This window comes from Leucoraja erinacea, unplaced genomic scaffold (assembly GCF_028641065.1).
Source record: "Leucoraja erinacea ecotype New England unplaced genomic scaffold, Leri_hhj_1 Leri_182S, whole genome shotgun sequence".
In the NCBI taxonomy this organism is placed as follows: Eukaryota; Metazoa; Chordata; class Chondrichthyes; order Rajiformes; family Rajidae; genus Leucoraja; species Leucoraja erinaceus.
Genome location: NW_026576083.1, coordinates 164858 through 178315, shown reverse-complemented (window position 1 = coordinate 178315; position 13458 = coordinate 164858). Strand labels below are relative to the sequence as shown.

Here is a 13458-nt window from a genome sequence, read left to right as displayed (position 1 = left end):
AGCTCAGATCTTGCGTACCCCATTTCGCCCGTCACTTGTTTCCCAATCAGTTTATACTAACAACGGAGTAAATTAATTCTCCGATATAAGAGAATCTGGGAATTTAATTTTGCATCTCCATTAACTGGTAATCGAACGGAGCAAATGCGTCTCACGGATCATAACAGTGGGAGGGTTTATGTACCTGTGTTTCCAAAAGCCCCATACAATTTTGCAGCAATTCGATGTCGAAATAATGCTACAACTCTCTCAGTGAGATTGTGGGTGGCTCTTAAAAGAGCCTTTGGGTTTCGGTTTAATCAGGATTGAGAATCTTTACTTCGAACTGGTATACTTGGTCACCGCCTTTGTCCCTTCCGACACGGCGTGCTTGGCCAGCTCCCCGGGCAGCAGCAGGCGCACGGCGGTCTGGATCTCCCGGGAGCTGATGGTCGACCGCTTGTTGTAATGAGCCAAGCGGGAAGCCTCACCCGCGATGCGCTCGAAAATATCGTTGACGAACGAGTTCATGATGCTCATGGCCTTGGAGGAGATGCCGGTGTCGGGGTGAACCTGCTTCATCACTTTGTAGATGTAGATGCCGTAACTCTCCTTCCTCGACCTCCTGCGCTTCTTACCCGCCTTGCCTGCAGGTTTGGACACGGCTTTCTTGGCGCCCTTCTTGGCCACGGCCACTTTCACTTTCGGTGCGTCAGGCATTTCGTCTGTCGGCTTTGGACACACAAATGTAGAGATCTCAACCCGAGCGCGGTTTAAATAGGCTGCCCCACCGCCCTATGCTAATGAGGGATTGGGGAAAGCGAACATTGTCATTGGTTGGTATCAATCAATCCTTTGATTGCACCTCAGGAGCAACCAATCACAGTGCTTAGCTGCGACAAATCACAGTACTGGGGGCAGAGAGAGAGAGAGAGAGAGAGGGGGGGTGGTGGTGACTGAGGGGGGGCAGAGAGAGAGAGAGAGAGGGGGGCAGAGAGAGAGGGGGGGCAGAGAGAGAGGGGGGGGCAGAGAGAGAGAGAGGGCAGAGAGAGAGGGGGGCAGAGAGAGAGAAAGAGGGGGGGGGGGGCAGAGAGAGAGAGGGAGGGAGGCAGAGAGAAAGAGGGGGGCAGAGATTTACTCCACTTTAAATTTTCGGTCACGTGGGTGCGGATCTACGCTCCAGTGCCCTTTCGTGAAATCACCCTATTGCTTCCCACACTCAGAGCACGTAAATGACCTTTCAATGGAGTGTCCCATCTGGTCAGATGACTGAGTGAATCCCTTAATGCGGGGTGATATCCCCCTGTGTGAACCCACTGGTCAATAAAGGAGATGTTCGGATGAATCACTTTTCTTCTTCTTTCACCAGTTGGTAAATCTTTGGAATTCTGTGGCAATGAGATCTGGAAAGTCTGAACCATCAGTCGCGTTCCAAACTCGTTCACAATCTGTCCGTCCGTGGTGTCGGCGCAGTGGAAGAATGGCGGCTTAATTATCCACAATCACAAGCGAAAGGGAAGGCGCTCTATTCTGACCAAAGTATAGCAGCTCTGCTATAGGATCTTTGATTCTGACAGCGCATCTGCGCCGCCCTGTGGTCAGTCCGCGGTCCTCGGGTAGACTGGTCCTCAACACGTTGACTCGCTGCGTTGTGGAGCTTAACGGCGGCTGCTTCTCTATGTTGTTGAAACCAAAGATCATATAATCTTTGGTTGAAACCTGCGGCCAGCGCTCGACTCTGACCTACCGATGAAATTCTCCGTGGAGCACAGAACTGCAGGGCACGAAGCGACACGTCCGGCGTCAATGCCCAGTGACAGCAGCGGCCAGAGACTGACCGTCCTGCCGCTTCTGGGTAATGTAGTCCAAGTTTATATAATCTTCGATGTAGTCCCCATATTTCAAAATTGCATTTCAGAAGCATTTTGATCTGCTTTACAGCCCGCAATTGTATTAATCTGAGGTTGTATTGCCAGACTAGCTAAATCTGAAGCAAAGATTAGAGAGCAGAGCAAGATGCGCCACTCAGCGAAAATAGCGTGTGTTATTGTCGACGCCATTTTATAGGGCTGCCCCCACATTGTCATTGTGTCCACATCTACAGCTCACTGTTCGGTATAGATTGCTCTAATCGCCGATGTGAACGACTCAACCTGTCTTTCGTAGTATCATTTAGCAATGTTACAACATTTTGAGATTTAAAAAATCATGTCTGCAATTTATGAAATCAGATAAAGCATAAAAAGAAGTTTAATTTGACACCTAATTCACTTTCATATCTTCAGTATTAAAAAGGTTATGACCATTTTCATACTCGGACATTAGCATCTTGTTCCCTATTGCTTTTCCATTGACTTAACACAAAAGCTGTGATTGAGGACAGTCAAAAGCCCATTTTTTCCTTAAAAATTAAGAGAACTGAAATACATTTTCAGTTATTATAGATTGAAGCATTCTGAAACAAATATGAAACAATCTTACTTGGATGACCTGAAATCAAAGCATATAATTAGTTACCTAATTGTAGCTAATTACAAAATTCAATTACTAGATCTAAACATTTATGCATTTCTTAAGAAAAGATTTAACATTTTTAAATAGCCTAAGTGTTCAAATAACATTCACACAATAATTCACAATATAACATGATTTTTACATTTCATTGTCATTAATGTATAGGCCAAATGGAAAGAATTTAGTGTTTAATTCCCGTAAATTAATGGCCATTGGGATTTTGGCGAGTGGGATTTTGTGGAACGCACTGGTTTGGAACGTTGCATTTGCTGTGAATCTAAACCTCATATCGGCAGTGAAAATACTGCTGGTTCGTATATTTACATAATCACAATTTCACGTTGATTAAAGTCATCCTTAGAAACAAGTTTATTTCTAAATAAAGGGCTTTCCTTTACCTGTCCCGTACATGAACTCCGTCCCCGTTGTCGGCGTTGACGGCTTTAGAAGATTATTTTTAATTTACTCCTGTTCGTTAAATATCCAGTGCAGTTTAAAAGAAACGTAATAAAATGGCAGTCAAAGTGATTTTTTTTTAGCAGCTAAACAGCCTGACAGACATCGATTTGAATCGGCTGGAGAAACAAGGCATTTTAAACCCGCCCCCCTCTCAAAGGCGTCAAAGTCGCGCACACAGGCAGCTACAGATCTGCAGCGCCGCTGAAGGTAAGTTTTGTAACATCTTTGGTCTGAAGAGGGGTGGTGACCCAAAATGTCACCCATTCCTTCTATCCAGATATGTTACCAGTCCCGCTGAGTTTTTCCAGCGTTTTGTGTCTACGGTGGAAACCAGCATCTGCAATTCCTTCCTAAAGGTTGCCTCACCGCCAAAGTTTGATTCTAATCTCGGGTGCTGACTGTGTGGAGTTTGCATGTTCTTCTTGTGACTGCGTGGAATTGGCCTCTACAATTGCACCTAGAATGTAGGGAGAGGATGAGTGTGGGATAACATAGAACTAGTGTGAATGGATGGTCGATGGTTCGCGTGGGCTAGGTGGGCCGCAGGGTCTGTTTTCATGCTGTATCTCTAAGCTAAATACAACAAAGTGACAGGATTTGTAAGTATGAAGAATTGAAGAGTATGTATTGTTTGTGACCAGAGGAACAATGTCCCAGCTCTCATTAAAACAGATGGAGAGGGGAATAGCTTGTGAACAGAGAGGCCAGACTTCCCTGAGGAATGCTGCCTCTCGGGATGTGAACCCTATCATTAGGAATGTTACAAAATTTTGAGGATTTAAAAAATCAAGCCTGTAATTTATCCCATCAGATAAAGCATAAAAAGAACTTTAATTTGATACCTAATTCACTTTCATATCTTCAGTATTAAAAAAAGTTATGGTCATTTTCGTACTCGGAAATTAGCATCTTATTCCCTATTGCTTTTCCATTAGCCTAACACAAAAGCTGTGATCGAGGATAGTCAATTGACATAAAAGCCCATATCTTCCTTAAAAATAGGAGAACTGAATGAAATTTTCAGTTATAGATTGAAGCATTCTGAAGCAAATGATACATCTTACTCGGATGACCTGAAAATAAAGCATATCATTAGTTAGTTACCTAATTGTAGATAATTACAAAATTGACTGTTGTGACGGAAATAGTAATAAACACTCAGACTGCCTTGAAAATTAAAAAAAAAAGTGATATTCTGAAGATCAGAACTTTAATATTATTGTAACGTTAAAACAAATAGTAAATACCCAACAAAAAATTCATATTCATCAGTCATCAAATCAATTAAATTAATCTAAATTCAATTACTAGAAAAGAATAGAATAGAATAGTTTCTTTATTGTCATTGTAACATGAACCATGTACAACAAAATTTAAAAATGTCAGCCAGTCAGTGCACCATTCAAACATTTCTAGATCTATCCCATTCTTAAGAAAAGGCTAACAATATATTTTTAAAATAGCTGGTATCCAAATAACGAACTGATCCCATTCACACAAGAATTCACAATATAACATGATTTTTAAATCTCACTTTGTCATGAATTTCTATGCCAATGGAAGGAATTGAATGTTTAATTATCATAAATTTTACGCTGTTGGTTTATAACACTGCTGCAGGCAAGGGTTGTTTTACACAGACATTTATTCAAAATCCATAAACATCCACTCTCAAGATAATAAAAATCTTTTTTTTTTTGCACAATCATGTCATAGGAACCTAGGATGGCAGGACTTTCATATGAAGAAGGACTGGATAGACTTGGCTTGTACTCGCTAGAATTTAGAAGATTGAGGGGGGATCTTATAGAAACTTACAAAATTCTTAAAGGGTTTGGACAGGCTGGATGCAGGAAGATTGTTCCCGATGTTGGGGAAGTCCACAACAAGAGGTCAAAGTTTAAGGATGAGGGGGCAGTCTTTTAGGACCGAGATGAGAAAAACATTTTTCACACAGAGAGTGGTGAATCTGTGGAATTCTCTGCCACAGAAGGTAATTGAGGCTAGTTAATTGGCTATACTTAAGAGGGAGTTAGATGTGGCTAAAGGGGGTATGGAGAGAAGGCAGGTACAGGATACTGAGTTCGATGATCAGCCATGATCATATTGAATGTCGGTGCAGGCTCGAAGGGACGAATGGCCTACTCCTGCATCTATTTCTATGTTTCTAAGAACATCTAAATTATCTTTATTTTTTGTTATTGTCTATCCATGATCAATATTTTCCATACTAAACCTGAGTAAAAACTATGTACTGTGGAAGTTTTCAATCAGATAGTTAGTATGAAAATATTGATCATGGATAGACAATAACACAAAATATAGGTGAGTTAGATGTTCTTTTGACATGATTGTGCAAAAAAATAATGAATTTGATTATCTTGAGAGTGGATTGTGATAGATCGGAATTTGGCCGCTGCCATGATTTAAGCCCCGTGATATCGACAGGCAAGACACGGCTGATATCGGGGCCTAAATAACATATTTCAAATCAATACTGTAATTGCAACTGCCTCCTCACTTCATTCGGCAGCTCATTCTGCAGAGCCATACAACACCATCTACAGCTTTCCCTTGCCTAGTCCCAGCTGCTCGTGTCGTGTTTGGCCCATGATATGGCCTATTCATGTACCTGTCCAAATATATTTTACATGTTGTTATAGTACCTGCCTCAAGGGCTCCAGCAGCTCCGGCTGCTTGAGGAGATAGGGGGCATGCTTACGGTGGTCAAGTGTCATGATGTTGGTGGAGGCGGCCACAGGAAGCCCTACAGCAGCCCTACAGAGTGAGTGGATTGAATAAAGAGTTGTGGTGGAAGGAACTTATGGTCTCATTGATCCAATGCTGTCAGGCTTTAAAGTGAGAGTTTAAGAAATTGCATATTTCCTTGGGACAAGATCAGACTTTTCAGAGACCTAGAAGTTACGAGATGGCATGGGATATGGCACTCTGTACGTGCTCTTCCAGGAAAGGATCTGTTCAAGTCAAGTCAAGTCAAGTTTATTTGTCACATACACATACGAGATGTGCAGTGAAATGAAAAGTGGCATAGTGCTTAGGCATGGGATGGGTGGAATAACCACCGGGTGGCGCCAGTAATGGCCACTTCGCCAGCAGCCTGTCGCGTCCCTTCCCTTAGATCCTATGTCCTCCAGTACTTCTGGGACATTGTTTGTGTCTTCCTAAGTGAAGAAAGATCCGAAGTACATGTTCAACTCTTCTGCAATTTCCTTGTTCCCCATAATAATCTCACCCGTGTCTGCCTTCAAGGGACCCCCATTTGACTTTGCTATTCTTTTTCCCTTTACATATCTAAAGAAGCTTTTCCTGTCCTTCTTTATATTCCTGGCCAGCTTCCCCTCGTACTTCATCTTTTCAGCCCATATTGCCCGTTTTGTTTCCTTCTATTATCCTATGAAAGTTTCCCAATCCTCTGGCTTCCGGCTACTCTTTGCTGTGTTATGCATCTTTTCTTTTCATTTTATTCAATTCCTAACTTCTCTTGTCAGCCTCCTACTCCCCTTAGAATCTTTCTTCCCTTTTGGAATGAAATGATCCTGCGTCTTCCGGATTATTCCCAGAAATTCCTGCCATTGCTGTTCTGCCATCATTCCTGCTAAGATCCCTTTCCAGTCTACCTTGGCCAGCTCCTCTCTCATGCCTTCATAGTCCCCTTTGTTCAACTGCATCACTGACACTTCCGATTTAACCTTCTCCTTCTCAAATTGCAGATTAAAACAAATCATATTATGATCACTACCTCCAAGCGGTTCCTTTACCTTGAGTTCTCTTATCATATCTGGTTCATTGAACAACACTAAATCCAGAATTGCCTTTTCTCTGGTCGGCTCCATTCCAAGCTGCTCTAAGAATCCATCTCGGAGGCACTCTACAAACTCTCTTTCTTGGGGTCCTGAACCAACCTGATTTTCCCAGTCTACCTGCATATTGAAATCCCCCATCACCACAGTGGCATTACCTTTGTTACATGCCAGTTTTAACTCCTGCTGCAACTTACACCCTATATCCGGGCTACTATTTGGGGTTCTGTAGATAACACCAATTAGTATCTTCTTGCCTTTGGAATTGCTCAACTCAATCCACAGAGACTCTACCTCGTCAGTCCCTATGTCTTCCCTCGCAAGGGTCTGAATTCCATCCATCACCAGCAGAGCAGAGCTACCCCCCCCCCCCCCCCCCCCCCCCCCCCCCCCCTCCTCTGTCCACCTACCTGTCCTTTCTATAGGTAAACAAATGTGCTGGAGAAACTCAGCGGGAGTGGCAGCATCTAGGGAGAAAGGAAATAGGCAATGTTTCGATCCAAAACCCTTTCTATAGGACGTATAACCCTGAATATTGTTCCCATGTCCGATCTTCCTGCAGCCACGTCTCAGTATTCACCACAATGTCATATCTACCAACCTCTAACTGAGCCTCAAGCTCATCTACTTTACTTCTTATACTTTATGCATTCATATTCATATATTTTAAATTCCTTACGCATCTCACCTTTCACATCGATCCCTATTACACTTGGCCATACTCTCCTATCCCTTTGTGAGCTTTCTTTCCCGTTAATTCTGAGGTCATTAATTATCCCTTTACGCCCTTTCCCTTTAACTCCGTTTGACTATCCCCCCCCCCCCCCCCCCCCTCTTATTTAGTTCAAAACCACCTGTGTAGCAGTGGCAAGCCTGCCTGCCAGAATGCCGGTTCCCCACCTGTTAAGGTGCAATCCATCCCTTTTGTACAGCTCCCCCTTACTCCAAAACAGATCCCAGTGGTACATTTGACAATAATAAATAAACTAAAGATGGACAAAAATGCTGGAGAAACTCAGCGGGTGAGGCAGCATCTATGGAGTCTGAAGAAGGGTCTCGACCCGAAACATGCCTATTTCCTTCGCTCCATTAATGCTGCCTCACCCGCTGTGTTTCTCCAGCATTTCTGTCTACCTTCAATTTTCCAGCATCTGCAGTTCCTTCTTAAACATAAAGATGTACTACAATGTTGAAAACTACATTCTGCGCTCTGTATCTTTCCCTTTGCTCCATCTATTGTACTTGAACTGATTATTTATTCCCATTTGATTATTTCCACTGATTATCTCTGTATGCTTTGGATAAAATGCAAAACAAATCTTTTCAAATCTATATCCTGCTGCATACATTGACAGCTTTATGCACTGTCTGCAACTACAGCAATCTTGCCAACATCTGCAAATATGCCAACCACCCAACTTGTTTTATGTCAAAGTCATTTATATATTTCATAAACAACAGTTTACACCATAGATCCCAGCTGAGCTCTCAGTCATGGAATTAGGTTTTAGGAACTAGGGGTACTCTAAGGTCCGTGAGGCTGAGGGTGGGAAGGAAGGGGGGGGGGGGGGGGGGGAGAGAAATTGAGATGACGTTTCAGAGTTTGAGACCCTTCTTCATACTGAGTCAGGGGAAAGGAAAACAGGAGATATAGGCATATCTTCCATTCATTTGTCCTTAGTACCATTTATATCTCGCTGCTCTTTCCCCTGACTCAGTCTGAAGAAGGGTCTTGAACCGAAATGTCATCTATTCCACTCTGATCATTGCTTTTGTCCATCTGTCCGCTCGTTCGCTCGCCCTTAGATTAAGTAGCGCAGGATAAAGCTGTGAATTCACGACATTCCCCTCTCATTCCCAATCTGACCTTTCTGTCCTGAGCCTCCTCCATTGTCAGAGTGATGCCCAGTGCAAATTGGAAGAACAGCACCTCATATTTCGTTTGGGTAGCTTATACCCAAGAGAGTACAGAGGAGATTTACTAGAATGTTGCCTGGATTTCAACAACTAAGTTACAGAGATAGGCATATACCTTGAATAAGTTAGGTCTTTATTCTCTGGAGCACAGAAGGTTAAGCTTCTGTGCTACAGAGAAAGGTTGAATAAGTTAGAAGGTTAAGGGGGGACTAGACAGAGTGATAGAGGTCTTTAAAATGATGAGAGGGATAGACAGAGTTGATGTGGACAAGCTTTTCCCTTTGAGAATAGGGAGGATTCAAACCAGAGGACATGACTTCAGAATTAAGGGACAGAAGTTTAGGGGTAATATGAGGGGGAACGTCTTTACTCAGAGAGTGGTAGCGGTGTGGAATGAGCTTACGGCCAGTGGAAGTGTCTCCCTTTGGCAGCAGGTTCGTACTGGTATGACATTTAAAAATAAAATTGGATAGGCATACTTGGATGACAGAAGAGAATGGAGGGGAACTTCTTTATCAGGTATGAGTGCAAGCAGGTGGCAGCAGGTTCGTTGGTATCAAAAAATAAAAAGCGGTTCGAAGAGCATGGACCTGTATGGGCCGAGATGGGCCTGTTTCCTTGCTGTAGGGCCGAGATGGCCTGTTCCGTGCTGTTATTGTTATATGTTATATGTTATACAGTCTCCGACTGCATTCTATCTCTGTCCCACTCATCCCTGACATCAGTATGAAAAAGGGTCTTGACCCGAAACATCACCCATTCTTTTTCTACAGAGATGCTGCCTGTTCCGTTGAGTTATTCCAGCATTTTACATAGATACTTAGAAAATAGATGCAGGAGCAAGCCATTCGGCCCTTTGAGCCATTTATTTAGCGAATGCAAAGTCCTTTAGCCAAGCAGTTGCCTCTTGATTTGCTGTATGAAGGGTGACAAGTCCTCCTTTGAGTCTTTGTTGAGGGCATGCTTCAATGATGTGTTGCATTGTTTGCTGCTGTCCACAAGCACACCGTGGGGTTGGACTGCTGCCCCATTTGTGAACGCTGGCCAAGCAGGGGCCATGTCCAGTCCTGAATCTATTCAGCATCGTCCAGTGCTTCCTTGGGAGATTGGTGCCAGGGACCGGTAGGGTGGGGTCTGACACCAGATGTTTATTTGGGACGTCCTTGGACTCCCATTCCTTTTTCCAAGCTGATTGGATGGTGAAATCAGCTGGTGGTGGATTCTTCCAAATTGGTCGTCTAGATGGAAGTCGAGCAGTGGGTGGATTGAAGATGTCCATATGAATTGGCAGGTGAGGGGAGTTTTTGGTCTTTTGGAGCATCCTTTGAGTGAGGACTACTCGCCGGATGTGTGGAGGGGGCATTGTTGGATAGGACAGGGAGCCAGGGGAGTGGTGTTGTGCGGATTGTTCCTGTGATGATCCTCATTGTTGAGTTCAATTGGGTGTCCACATGGTGTGTGTGGGATGACCTGGACCAAACCATATAACCATATAACAATTTCAGCACGGAAACAGGCCATCTCGGCCCTACAAGTCCATGCCGAACAATTTTTTTTTTGTTTTTTTTTTTTTCCCCTTAGTCCCACCTGCCTGCACTCATACCATAACCCTCCATTCCCTTCTCATCCATATACCTATCCAATTTATTTTTAAATGATACCAATGAACCTGCCTCCACCACTTCCACTGGGAGCTCATTCCACACCGCCACCACTCTCTGCGTAAAGAAGTTCCCCCTCATATTACCCCTAAACTTCTGTCCCTTAATTCTGAAGTCATGTCCTCTTGTTTGAATCTTCCCTATTCTCAAAGGGAAAAGCTTGTCCACATCAACTCTGTCTATCCCTCTCATCATTTTAAAGACCTCTATCAGGTCCCCCCTTAACCTTCTGCACTCCAGAGAATAAAGACCTAACTTATTCAGCCTATCTCTGTAACTTAGTTGTTGAAACCCAGGCAACATTCTAGTAAATCTCCTCTGTACTCTCTCTATTTTGTTGACATCCTTCCTATAATTGGGCGACCAAAATTGTACACCATACTCCAGATTTGGTCTCACCAATGCCTTGTACAATTTTAACATTACATCCCAGCTTCTATACTCAATGCACTGATTTATAAAGGCTAGCATACCAAAAGCTTTCTTTACCACCCTATCTATATGATATTCCACCTTCAAGGAACTATGCACGGTTATACCCAGATCCCTCTGTTCAACTGTATTCTTCAATTCTCTACCATTTACCATGTACGTCCTATTTTGATTTGTCCTGCCAAGGTGTAGCACCTCACATTTATCAGCATTAAACTCCATCTGCCATCTTTCAGCCCATTTTTCCAAATGGCCTAAATCACTCTGTAGACTTTGGAAATCCTCTTCATTATCCACAACACCCCCTATCTTGGTATCATCTGCATACTTACTAATCCAATTTACCACACCTTCATCCAGATCATTGATGTACATGACAAACAACAAAGGACCCAACACAGATCCCTGAGGCACCCCACTAGTCACCTGCCTCCAACCCGATAAACAGCCATCCACCATTACCCTCTGGCTTCTCCCATTCAGCCACTGTTGAATCCATCTTGCTATTCCTGCATTTATACCCAACAGTTGAACCTTCTTAACCAACCTTCCATGAGGAACCTTGTCAAAGGCCTTACTAAAGTCCATATAGACAACATCCACTGCTTTACCCTCGTCAATTTCCCTAGTAACCTCTTCAAAAAATTCAAGAAGATTAGTCAAACATGACCTTCCAGGCACAAACCCATGTTGACTGTTCCTAATCAGACCCTGTTTATCTAGATGCTTATATATATTATCTCTAAGTATCTTTTCCATTAATTTGCCCACCACTGAAGTCAAACTAACAGGTCTATAATTGCTAGGTTTACTCTTAGAACCCTTTTTAAACAATGGAACAACATGCGCAGTACGCCAATCCTCGGGGACTATTCCCGTTTCTAATGACATTTGAAATATTTCTGTCATAGCCCCGGCTATTTCTACACTAACTTCCCTCAATGTCCTAGGGAATATCCTGTCAGGACCTGGAGACTTATCCACTTTTATATTTTTCAAAAGTGTCAGTACTTCTTTTACTTTGAACCTCATAGTATCCATAGCTACTCTACTAGTTTCCCTTACCTCACATAATTCAATATCCTTCTCCTTGGTTAATACCGAAGAAAAAAAATTGTTCAATATCTCCCCCATCTCTTTTGGCTCTGCAGATAGCTGTCCACTCTGTCTCTCCAATGGACCAATTTTATCCCTCGTTATCCTTTTGCTATTAATATAGCTGTAGAAACCCTTTGGATTTACTTTCACCTTACTTGCCAAAGCAACCTCATATCTTCTTTTAGCTTTTCTAATTTCTTTCTTAAGATTCTTTTTACATTCCTTATACTCCTCAAGCACCTCATTTACTTCATGCTGCCTATAATTATTGTAGATCTCCCTCTTTTTCCGAACAAGATGTCCAATTTCCCTTGAAAACCAGGGCTCTTTCCAATTTTTACTGTTTCCTTTCAACCGAACAGGAACATAAAGATTCTGTACTCTTAAAATTTCCCCTTTAAATGTCCTCCATTTCTCTTCTACATCTTTCCCATAAAACAAAATGTCCCAGTTCACTCCTTTTAAATCATCTCGCATCGCATCAAAGTTAGCCTTTCTCCAATCAAAAATCTCAACCCTAGGTCCAGTTCTGACCCTCTCCATAATTATATTGAATCTAATGGTATTGTGATCACTGGACCCGAAGTGCTCCCCAACGCATACCTCCGCCACCTGTCCAGTCTCATTTCCTAACAGGAGGTCCAGCACTGCCCCTCCTCTAGTAGGTACCTCTATGTATTGCTGCAAAAAACTATCCTGCACACATTTTACAAACTCCAACCCATCCAGCCCATTTACAGAATGTGTTTCCCAGTCTATGTGTGGAAAGTTGAAATCTCCCACAATCACTACCTTGTGCTTACTACTAATCTCTGCTATCTCCTTACATATTTGCTCTTCCAATTCTCGTTCCCCATTTGGCGGTCTATAATACACCCCTATAAGTGTTGCTACACCTTTCCCACTTCTCAATTCCACCCAAATAGCCTCCCTAGATGAGCCCTCCAATCTATCCTGCCAAAGCACTGCTGTAATATCTTCCCTGACTAGCAATGCAACACCTCCACCTCTTGCCCCTCCAATTCTATCACACCTGAAGCAACGAAATCCTGGAATATTTAGTTTCCAATCACAGCCCTCCTGCAACCACGCTTCACTGATCGCCACAACATCATACTTCCAGGTGTCTATCCAGACTCTAAGCTCATCCACCTTTCTTACAATGCTCCTAGCATTAAAATATGCACATTTAAGAAAACCCCCGTCTCTTATTCTCTGTTTATTTCCTTTTTTTTCTTTCTCCTCTTGTGTCCGAGTGCTTCCCATTTCTGCTTCCTGCCTCCCATTCTGTCTACTACCTTTCGCTATTTGAGTCCCTCGCCCCAACCATTCTAGTTTAAAGTCTCCCCAGCAGCCTTTGCAAATTTCCCCGCTAGGATATTGGTCCCCCTCGGGTTCAAGTGCAACCCATCCTTTCTGTACAGGTCCCACCTTCCCCAAAAGAAGTCCCAATGATCCAGGAACTTGAATCCCTGCCCTCTGCACCAGTCTTTCAGCCACGCACTTATCCTCCACCTCGCTCCATTCCTACTCTCACTAGGGGCACAATAATCGGCTGAAGAAAATGCAAGGGCTAG

The 13458-nt window shown here is 43.1% G+C and overlaps 1 protein-coding gene across 1 annotated transcript; it reads right to left on the bottom strand.

Moving 5' to 3' along the window:
- Window positions 1-258: 258 nt before the first annotated feature.
- LOC129716184 (late histone H2B.L4-like) lies at window positions 259-730 on the bottom strand. Its single transcript, XM_055666054.1, has one exon. The coding sequence runs from the start codon at window positions 697-699 to the stop codon at window positions 316-318; it is 384 nt and encodes a 127-aa protein (XP_055522029.1). The 5' UTR covers window positions 700-730; the 3' UTR covers window positions 259-315.
- Window positions 731-13458: the final 12728 nt, after the last annotated feature.